Below are 11,741 nucleotides of genomic sequence, written 5' to 3'. Positions count from 1 at the left end.
CAAGGTGCGCGTGAGGTTACGCAGTAGGCAGAGATTACAGACGATCATTACAGACAACAGTGACTGTCTACTATCCATATGTCTTTTGTCCTGGCTCAATGACCTATGCGAAGGCTGCTGTGATGTCTGTGTGTTCAGTTTGCGATGGTGTGCTTCGCACAGCTGTCAAATTTATTACTGCCCTTGGCGCTCGCGGGCTGATTACCTCCCTTCTTGGTTCTTGCTTCATTTTAATTTTAGTTTTTGTGATGGCGCAACCGTGTTTAGTAAAAAGCATGCTTTATTTGATTTTACAAAGTATGTTCCCGATGACCAATTTTTACCTCAAGAATATTTGAAATACAAAGCAAATGATTGTTCCCCTTCAAAATGGAGTGATATTCTTTATCAGTTTATGAGCACATTTGAAATTGTTGTTAGAGCAAACTTTACAACTTTCCGGCCTGCCCAGTAGGTAGTTTCCATCAAGATATTTTAGCCTTTGTATTAAAAATTATATCATCATTAGCAACAGACAGTACAAGTGTGTGAAGAGAGATTTCCATAACAAAAACTTCTTTTCACGCAAAATACCATGTTTATATAACAGTGTAACTGCAATTATAATTTCAGACAAAAGATAGACCTGATACACTTATGCAAGTAAGCTTATACACACACACACACACAGGTCAATCTTCAACATTTTACCTTATTTCACATTATTTATTTACATAATATATATGAGAGCATGCACATACAGAAAATGTTCTTGCATTCAGGTACCCATTTGTTTTGTAAAAAACAATCAACAAAGTAAATAAAATAGTGAAAAATTACACTGCGGTATATGTCTTTCAACTATATAAAATGAACTCTAATTCAGTCAAGCTAACCAGCTAACAAATTAACATTATGTGTATCTAGGCTGAGTATTCCATGTAATCAATTTGCAATTGTTTTGACATGTCTCCAAAAGAGCTAAGAATGTTTAGTTTTTTTCTATTAAACATGAAATGTCCTTGTAAGGTACGTAGCAGCACTCTAAATTACATGTTAAACTATGTTTGTGAGCATTCTTAACTGCAACTTGAGTCAAACACAATCCTGTTTACAACCGACAACAGAACTGTAAATTACATCAGAAAAAAATTCTGTTTAAATCTAAATGACAATGACTGTTGTCTTTAAAGAGTCGCAGGCTAGCGAAGACAACATTTTGAACTTTAAAATTTACAATGGTAAATGCATAAATACTTTTGTAAATGAAGTCTGAAACTGGAAAAAAAAGAGGTTCATATTTACTTGTATCCAGTACTCTCTAGGCCTAGCATATCCTCTCTGTCCCAGTTAGAACAAAATCTGACAAAATTCAAACATGAAAACTGAACTGAAGTGAATAACTCTTGGGCACTATTTGTTGACATACTCAGCAAGGCTACATAAGAGCTTTGATAAACAGAAATAAATCAATTTGCCCACAATGCCAACAACTTATTTCTTAATCAACAAGAAAAGCTCCCACAAAAACAAGCCATCCATTAAAAGCCAGTAGATTGGAGCAGTTGACAAGTTTCTTTCTTTTGCTTCAGTATTTTAACTGGTAAGATACTGAACATTTTTCTTAACGCATACACTGTCATCGTCAAAAAGTATCTATGGTACATAAGTACTTGATGCTGTCACCATACAATACAGCTGTCCTGCATACACACCAAGTCACAGAGATAGTCTTTGATCAAAGATTTAACAGGTATATTGTGTTTGGTAAATTTGACTAGAACAATACAATTGAGACATAACACATAAACAAAATACACATATATATTTTTTATAAAGCTCTTTTCAGTGAGACAAAAACGTGCATAAAAACAAAACTTTGACGACATATATTGTGTGTTATAAAAATAGTAATAAGCACAGAAAATGTGCTCTAGCTTCTAACAGTACCACTTCTTCTTGTACATTTTTTTTCTCTCACGAAAGCCATAAAAAACATGTATTGCACATGGCTGTAATCACTCTGGTCTAACACAGGTACTACAAAACATTCTCAGGCACAGAAATCATAAAACAATACATGATGAAACAAAACAGGTCACAACTGTTGACAAGATGCTGGACACTTGTGGATTTCAACCCGATCTAAAGTAAATACCAGATCTGTGATGAAATAATGACTGGTCGGTCACATAAGTTAACTTTTGATTGAGATTTACTCATTTAGTTTAGTCCTCAGCTTGTATCCAAGTTGTTACTGCTGGTGGATTTTGTCTTTCGCCCTGGCAAAAAGTTGGTCTTGCCTGATAAAGACAAAGAAAACAGCATTTAAATATTTAGAACATACCAACATGTACACACATTATGCATTCAAGATAACATCAAACAAAAATCTATCAATCTGCCATCATTGCCCAATTGTTCCTACTTCCACCCTTAACAAGCACACAGTGACATATCCATCTGCCTTTGAAAAAAAAAAATAATAATAAAGAATGTATAGATATAGCAATCATGATCAGTGAAAAGAAAGCGGCCTGCACCATCATTACCCAAAGACACAGAACATGCTGTTCAAAAACGCACGCACACACGCGCTCAACCACCCACCCACGCACGCACACACACACAACTTGAAATAAAACTCACTTGGTGGCTGTGTGATTTTAGACGTAAGCCAGACAAAGGGATCCACCAGAGACTTCCTGTTTGCCACGGACACATCCCAGTGACGTACTGAAAAATGCGAAACATAAATAATAGAAAAGTTGTTAACTGTCCATTGAAAATACCTATCCTATACGTATACCTATGTGCAATGAGACAAACAATCTTCAATGCATGAAACATTGTGATGTACTAAAAATGCAAAACATAAATAATAAAAAAGTTGTTGACTATGCATCGAAAATACCTGTGCACCTCCAAATGTGCAATGAGACTAACATTCTTCAATGCATGAACCATTATTACTCTGAACCTTTTTTTTTGTAGAGGGAGATAGTGGAGGTGTTACCTTGAACATACACATACTAAAATGCAATATAAACTTCATTAAAACCACATGTAAATAAATGTATTCTATTCAACAACTGTATTGGTGCCAAATGACTTTGTCAACACAGTATGAATAAACTAAAATAACAAGAACTTACATTTGAAAATAAGAACATAAATAAGGGAGAAAAAGGTATACATTTTTCCTTGGCTGCCCAGGCCTGAGCGGTGTCGAACTGCACCTGTCGCCGTTCTGTGAGCTCACTCTTGTTGCCAATAACGATCATATGCACCTGAAGCATGACAGAGGAAGCAGCTACAAACTCAGTGTAATAGTACATATTTTACAAGCAGAAGAACAATAGTGACTGTGTGTGAGAGCGATAAATGAAAAGACCAAAAATTACTGTACTCACGTGAGAACGAAGAATACGGAACAAATACATGGGTGCAACTCTGCCGGCTACACGCCGGCAGCCGGTTTTTGGTTTCATCGGCTGCCGATGTTTTTGTTCCAGGAGAGGTTTTTTTTGGCATTTTAAATACTAAACAAGAAGGGCAAAGCCCATACGACTCACATGCTTGACCTTGACCTTTGCATGACCTTGACCTTCAGGGTCAAGGTCAAATAACTAAACCTAGCAATGACATCATACACTAAGAACTGCTTTACACATTTTTCCTACCAAAATACATGTGACCTTGACCCAAGGTCAAGGTCATCCAAGGTCATGCAACACAAAGCTGTTAATTCAAGACATAGGAAGTACAATGGTGCTTATTGGCTCTTTCTACCATGAGATATGGTCACTTTTAGTGGTTCACTACCTTATTTTGGTCACATTTCATAAGGGTCAAAGTGACCTTGACCTTGATCATATGTGACCAAATGTGTCTCATGATGAAAGCATAACATGTGCCCCACATAATTTTTAAGTTTGAAACAGTTATCTTCCATAGTTCAGGGTCAAGGTCACTTCAAAATATGTATATAATCCAACTTTGAAGAGCTCCTGTGACCTTGACCTTGAAGCAAGGTAAACCAAACTGATATCAAAAGATGGGGCTTACTTTGCCCTATATATCATATATAGGTGAGGTATTGAATCTCAAAAACTTCAGAGAAAATGGGAAAAATGTGAAAAATAGCTGTTTTTATGGCCTCTGCGACCTTGACCTTGAAGCAAGGTCAAGATGCTATGTATGTTTTTTGGGGCCTTGTCATCATACACCATCTTGCCAAATTTGGTACTGATAGACTGAATAGTGTCCAAGAAATATCCAACGTTAAAGTTTTCCGGACGTCCGGACGGACGGACGGACGACTCGGGTGAGTACATAGACTCACTTTTGCTTCGCATGTGAGTCAAAAAGCTTGGACCCCAACTTTTGCCGGTTTTTGGAATTTTCCAGGTTGCACCCATGCAAATACGAGCGATGTTTCAACCCTAGGGTTTTCTTCAGGCAAACACACAAAACTGTTTTGAAGAAGTCTACCCTAGGGTTGAAACGTTGCTCATATTTGTTCTGCTTTCTTTGTTCTCACATGAGTACAGTAATGTTTGGTCTTTATATTTTACAAGGTTGAAACGTTTGTCCAAAGTTGTTTGTTTTCAACCATTTTGGTTTTTTACCAAGAAATGTTGTATTTTGCACAAAAGTGAAACTAATGTGCGCAGTAGCCAACAAACATTTCTAATTACTTTAATTGAAAACTATGCACATTTTTGGCTCACGTAAGTGTAGCCTATGCGATGATAAACTTTGTCTGTCTGTGCGTGCGTGCGTGCGTGCGTGCGTGCGTGCGTGTGTGTGTGATAGAAACTTTAACATTTCCGAGTCTATGGATAAAGCTCGCATAAGAAGATTACGTCTCGGTCAAAAGTGTTTGACGTGTGTGATAGAAACTATTTGAAGACGTCACATTATGACGTAAGAGGGTTGGACGTCACGCAAAGGAATTACTGAAAGTCTCGGTCATTGTTATTGTGAGCGGGCCGAGACTAATTGGCAGATCCAGGGTCTCCCTTTCTTGCACAGTTTCACCTATGCTTACTGTGTGTGTGTGTGTGTGTGTGTGTGTGTATGTGTGACAGAGTGATTGAGTTTGTGTTACTGTTTGTCGATTTCTTACGTGAGCCTTGAAGGCTTCGCCTCTTGTTCTGTTTTAGATCTCAGTTTCTCAGCTGCGGTTGAATAAGCTTCAGTCCTAATTATCTCTAAAGTCCTTATCCCTCCGAGTAATCAACTCTTCTTGTTATTTTCATGGCATGATCAATCACAACTTTACCGGAAGCATCCAGTGTAATCATGCCAGAGAGAAATTTTGATAGGACTAGGATTTTCACTGGGTCTTGCTGGCTGTTTGCTAGGTTTCAAATAAATCCCAATACAGTCAATCAATTATCTGATCTCCGCAACACAAAAGTCTACTCAGAGACCATTATTTGAAGCACATAAATTATTTATTATTTTACCTCTCGCTTGTCTCGATGTTTGTCAATGTCTTTCTTCAGCTTTTCCAGGCGTCGAAATGATTCCCAACTTGTCGTATCATAGACAAGGATGTACCCCTGCACAGTTTCAGAATTACATACCTTTCATGAGATAATTAACAAGAAACTGTTAAAAACTGAAACTAAGCATGAGATGCTCACATGGGATTGTGCCCAAACCTAAAAGCTCTGAGGAAGATTTTTTTGTTTTGTAAGCCTACTACATGAGAAGCAAACCTGATAATCTAGGTCAGTTAAACTTTGTGAGAAAAAAATTCTTTGATACTTTGGTTAAGCAATATTCACGTCTTGTGAAAAAATTCCATATTGTATGTTCCAATTTGTAACCAACAAAAAGAGAAAGAAAAAAACCCATTTTTTCTGAACACAGAGCTATCAGCAAAGCACAGGTAAAACATAGGATTTCTGGAGACTGATAATCAACAGTGCAAACGGGCAAACTAAAACCACCACTAGCAATGAACATTATAACAAAAACATTCTTTTTGTTTTCTGTTTCTCAAAGAAAAAAGAATAAGAATCAATGCTCAACTCACATCTGGGAAGTTTAAATAGTGCTTTGGAATATCTCCCTCAGTTCCCTCCTGTGAACAGCAACAAGACATATGAATGTACATTTCTGGTCAACAGTTATATAATATTGAGAAGTAATCATCAGCTTTCGAGCAGTTGTGATGAACCAAAACCGATCGATGTACAGTGGAATCCCCCCTCTAAAAATCTGAAAACATCAGGTCTTAAAAAAGAGGGACTCTTAAAATGGGGGTACATTCCCAGGTTATGCACAGACAATCTGAGAAAACAGGGTCTTAAAAGAGAGGGAGTCTTAAATCCGGGGGTCTTAAAAAGGGGGTTCCGCTGTGTTTTACATTAGAGTAGCCCATATCTCTTGACACTACAACGGAACGTCCCTTTAGTTGTAAGACTTCACGATTTAGACTTCCTCCTTTTTAACGTTAGGACCTTGCTTCTTAATCACATTTCCTATTCATAACCTCTGAAAAGTTACCCCTCTTTAAGGCCTCATTTTCTCATGTCTTTAAATTGGGGTTCCACTGCATTACATTGTACATGATATATCTGGGAAGGCTAAACATAGTAGAGCATGACAACTATGATCCAGCGATTTTTCTTCTTCTTCTTCTGCGTTCGTGGGCTGAAACTCCCACGTACACTCGTGGTTTTTTTGCACGAGTGGAATTTTACGTGTATGACCGGTTTTTTTACCCCGCCATTTAGGCAGCCATACGCCGTTTTCGGAGGAAGCATGCTGGGTATTTTCGTGTTTCTATAACCCACCGAACTCTGACATGGATTACAGGATCTTTTTCGTGCGCACTTGGTCTTGTGCTTGCGTGTACACACGGGGGTGTTCGGACACCGAGGAGAGTCTGCACACAAAGTTGACTCTGAGAAATAAATCTCTCGCCGAACGTGGGGACGAACTCACGCTGACAGCGCCCAACTGGATACAAACCCAGCGCGCTACCGACTGAGCTACATCCCCGCCCGATCCAGCGATTCAAAAACATTTTAAACACAGTGCTTTCACCAAATGAGAGGCAGACGTCATTGGTCATGCAAGCTTGTTCCAGTATCTGTCTCCTTATTTCATTTTCGTTACTGAAGATGGGCTGATATATGGCTACCAGTACTAACACATATTATTAATGTCTTACCTGCAGTGCTGCTGGTCCTGTGTCAAAAATGCGTACTTTTTCCTTCACTCCCCTATCCGTCTCAATCACAGCTGTGTAGATGTCTTCAATGGTTGAGTGACTGGGCTGAAAAAAAACACAAACAATAATAAATTAAGCAACAATTAAAAATGTTTTCAAGTATTTCTACTGCCACGATTCGTGTATGCACCACAAGCTGAAGAATAGACGAATTCCAGAAATACCTTTTGGGTTTGTGTGGGTTGTGAAAGAGCGAGTACCCTTGCTTTTTCCGGAACAAATAATCAACACATCAATCAATCAATCAATATGAGGCTTATATCGCGCGTATTCCGTGGGTACAGTTCTAAGCGCAGGGATTTATTATTTTTAATTTTATTTTTTATTTTTATGCAATTTATATCACGCACATATTCAAGGTGCAGGGATTTATTTATGCCGTGTGAGATGGAATTGTTTTACACAATACATCACGCATTCACATCGCAGCCATTTCGGCGCATATCCTACTTTTCACGGCTTATTATTCCAAGTCACACGGGTATTTTGGTGGACTTTTTTTTTTATCTATGCCTATACAATTTTGCCAGGAAAGACCCTTTTGTCAATCGTGGGATCTTTAACGTGCACACCCCAATGTAGTGCACATGGTTCCTGTATACATGTTTGAGACACACCCCTTTGCTAGTGACTGGCCTACAATGTCACATGGGAAAGTACAGGAACCAAGTGTCGATTATTTGTCCCCAAAAAAGCAAGGGTACTTCCTCTTTCACAACCAATAAAAACCCAACAAGGCAACAGACTTATTTCCAAACATCGCCTATACGTTAGGTACGTATACATACACACGCACGGGTGATACCTTTTTGTAAATATTGTTTTTATCTTTTTTCCCCAAACAGTAACAGTTCCTATACTGTACGCGGACATTTGCATTAATAACCATATTTTTTCTGAGGTGTACAGCAATACACATCAAGAATGATTTTCTCTTCACAATGCTGCTCTAAACTGTAACGCCAACAGTAAAGAGCAAGTCCTTTGCCATACATTAGATCCCCTCCTCCACACGCACAGCAAAAACTAGTCTTAACAAGAAGAGCAAACGCTCGATCGAGTCACTTTCGCAGTTCTGAATATTATATGAGGCATCAGATGGACAGGAAGAAATTGCTATTCACAACACAATGAGTCACGTTCACATAAAATTTGAGCCCGGTCACTTTTATAGTTTCCGAGAAAAGCCCAACGTTAAGTTGTGTGTTGCCGAACAGAAAAGGCTAGTTATCTCCCTTGTTTTTCTGATAACGTTCGTAAAAGGCTACAGATGTAAATACTTTGATGTAAAGAATAATCCTACAAAGTTTCAATCACATCCGATGAACTTTGTCAAAGATATAAAATGTCTAATTTTTCCTTTGACGCTGACCTGTGACCTTGAAAAAGGTCAAAGGTCAACGAAACCATCGTTAAAGTGTAGAGGTCATTGGAGGTCACGACTAAACAAAATATGAGCCCGATCGCTTTGATAGTTTCCGAGAAAAGTCCAACGTTAAGGTGGTGTCTACGGACGGCCGGACAGACTAACACTGACCGATTACATAGAGTCACTTTTTCTCAAGTGACTCAAAAAGTAACTGATAAATATCAGCACATAAACATGAAAGATTAAGATACTGACAGTGAAAATTTAAACTCTGCATGTATACATGATGTATAGATATTCTTTCACACATGAATACACGTATCCCTTGAACATGGAATGTCACTGTCAGAATGCTTGGAATGATTTTTAACTCATGAATGAAGGATGGTACTAAACTAACAATTCTACATAAACGTTATGACTTACACTTTCCAAGACATGGCTTCCATAGAGAAGCTGTTCAATGATGGCACTCTTCCCTACTCCACAATAGCCACACAGAAGGATCTTGTTGATTTTGCCCATTCTGCTTGCTCTGTTCCACGTTAATCTTCAGGTTGATCAGCACATTTCTGTTGGCATAGAGAAGAAAATGTTCTTTACACAATGAAACATGTTAAACATAGCGACGGGCGCAGTGGCAAGACATCGGCCTCCTAATCGTGAGGTCGGGAAAAATCCCGGTCGCTGCCGCCTAGTGGGTTAAAAGTGGAGATTTTTCCGATTTCCCAGGTCAACTTATGTGCAGACCTGCTAGTGACTTAACCCCCTTCGTGTGTACATGTATGCAAGCACAAGACCAAATGCGCACGGAAAAGATCCCGTTATCCATGTCAGAGTTCAGTGGGTTATGGAAACACGAAAATACCCAGCATGCCTAATCAACGAAAGCGGAGTGAAGCTGACTATGCTCTCAGAGTATAGTTTGGGGAACCCAAATGGGAAAACGAGCTCACACGTAATCAGAAAAAAAAACTGCTGAAAAAGAAGAAGTTAAACATAGCATATATACACCTGCACTATCACTTGTAGGAACACAACCATAGATTCTGATGAATGGTTAACCCCCTCCCCCCCTCCCTAACCAAAGTACATTGTTCACCTTCACCGTACTTCCTGGGTCGTTGACAACCCAGAGTCTCACAAAAGTTAGTGTCTGTATCTCTAAAACTATTGGGAGTTTTTGATTGAGACTTCATGTTATACTCAAACATCATAGAACCTTCCTATCGACCAATTTTTCAAGGATTATCTTTGTAAACAAACAAATAAACAATGACATCATTAATTACTCTCAATTACTTAAAGAACTCATTTGGCCCCGTACGAGCCACTGAGTGAATCTCAAAGTCAAAGTTATAAAGTCTCAAAACAGCCTCTCTTGAGCTCTCACTCTCAGTCTCAGTCGCATTTTCAATGTGACGTCACATCCACAGGGTTAATTTAATTAGGACTATATGCTGTTCACTTCTGGTTGAAACATCAGCTAAACAAGTCTATTCGTTTATGAAATTTAGTTTTCCTCTCAAAGTCAAATGCAAGGATTCACCCGATAATTAAGGAGTGGAATATAAGATTGAGGTACCTATAAGTATAACCTCTGCTTAAAGTTAAACTTTAATGACTTCCTAAAATCTGAGAAAATTAGGTCTGAAGATGGCGGAAACAATTACTGCATGACGCTAAGAAGGAAACGTCTTTGAAAACTAGGTCTTAGTCTTACACTGTAGGTTACAGTAGAGGGAATCATTTCATCAATTGTTAATGTTAATTGACAAATTGTTATTGAGGGTCTTGAAAAAATTCAAAGAGAGGCTAGCTAGACTAAATAAAGTAAATTACTCTATTAGATCAAAGTTTGCAAATGCATAACTTTCTGCATAGCATATATCACACAAATCCCCTATCACCTATTTTAACAACAAAAGTTAAACCTTTTAAATGCACACACACACACAGAACGTGGAACCTCGAACACAAACAGAACTATCACTTCACTTACTGAACAAGTTAAACTCATAGAACTGTAAGTGTAAACATTTCTGCTAAGTATTGTTCTCATCATACAGCGATGTTTTTTCCACTAAAATTGTGATCAATAATGTAATCAATTATCATAAGTACACGTTCTTTTACTTTTGGGCTGTATAAACTTCAGCGTGTGCTAAGAAAGAAAAAGAAAACTAACTTTCAGCAGCTCTGTCTCTCGATGTCAATCCACAGCTGCCATCTTTGCCATTCAATTAGATGGAGTAACGTCCCTTGTATTTGCAGCCACGATGGCTCAACGGCTTGGTGTGTGTGTGTGTGAGACAATGACAATGACAATGACAATTCTTTATTTAACGAGAGTAGTAGATTAAGCAGTGGTCTGCTTTTTTACATCCAGCCCTCGCCCTAAAGAGGGACTAACTACAACAATGAAATAAAAATACAAGATAAACAAGCTCGGCCCGCTCAAAATAACAATGACCGAGACCACACACACCACGCGAGAGAGAAAGACTACAGGGAGGAATGCCGTCATGATGCATTAATTGACGTCAAACACTTTTGACCGTGACGTAATCTTATGCGAGCTTTATCCATAGTCTTGGATAACCACTCACACATAGACTCGGAAATGTTAAAGTTTCTACCACAGACATACACACGCACAAACACACACACACACGCACACACACACGCACAAACGCACAAACGCACAGACAGACAAAGTTACGATCGCATAGGCTACACTTCGTGAGCCAAAAATAGAAAATAGAAAAACCAAAATTCTACATTTTAACAGATAACTAAAGTGAAAACACATTATCTATATATATATATACGACTTGTGTCTGTCTGTCTGTGTGTGTGTGTGTGTCTGTGTGTGAGTTCGCGATGCACGGCCAAAGTTCTCGATGGATCTGCTTCAAATTTGGTGGGCATATATTCAGGTAGACCCGGGACAGGACACAACCTGGTCGATATTTCAACACGTGCTCTCAGCGCGCAGCGCTGAACCGATTTTGGTTCCACCTCAGCTATTTTGGTTCCACCTCAGCTACCCGGGCCCCAATACCGACACACCAAAGCCAAAGTTCTCGGTGGATCTTTTTCAAATTTGGACACCGTATTCAGCTACACCCCGGACACAAT

General features: G+C 38.7%; 1 protein-coding gene across 2 annotated transcripts; it reads right to left on the bottom strand.

The window, feature by feature from the left end:
- Window positions 1–684: 684 nt before the first annotated feature.
- On the bottom strand, window positions 685–10,900 carry LOC138961710 (NF-kappa-B inhibitor-interacting Ras-like protein 1). Of its 2 annotated transcripts, none has more exons than XM_070333384.1 (8): window positions 10,789–10,900; window positions 9,027–9,172; window positions 7,172–7,276; window positions 6,029–6,076; window positions 5,454–5,549; window positions 3,135–3,269; window positions 2,629–2,715; window positions 685–2,282 (listed from the first exon to the last, which is right to left on the bottom strand). In XM_070333384.1, exons 2-8 carry the CDS (start codon window positions 9,123–9,125, stop codon window positions 2,208–2,210), a joined length of 645 nt encoding a protein of 214 aa, XP_070189485.1. In that variant the 5' UTR covers window positions 9,126–9,172; window positions 10,789–10,900; the 3' UTR covers window positions 685–2,207. The 2 variants fall into 2 exon arrangements, with proteins under 2 accessions (XP_070189485.1, XP_070189492.1); XM_070333391.1 differs by having other exon boundaries at window positions 3,176–3,269.
- Window positions 10,901–11,741: the final 841 nt, after the last annotated feature.

This window comes from Littorina saxatilis, linkage group LG1 (genome assembly GCF_037325665.1).
Source record: "Littorina saxatilis isolate snail1 linkage group LG1, US_GU_Lsax_2.0, whole genome shotgun sequence".
NCBI lineage: Eukaryota > Metazoa > Mollusca > Gastropoda > Littorinimorpha > Littorinidae > Littorina > Littorina saxatilis.
This window is presented reverse-complemented; position numbering and strand designations above follow the sequence as displayed.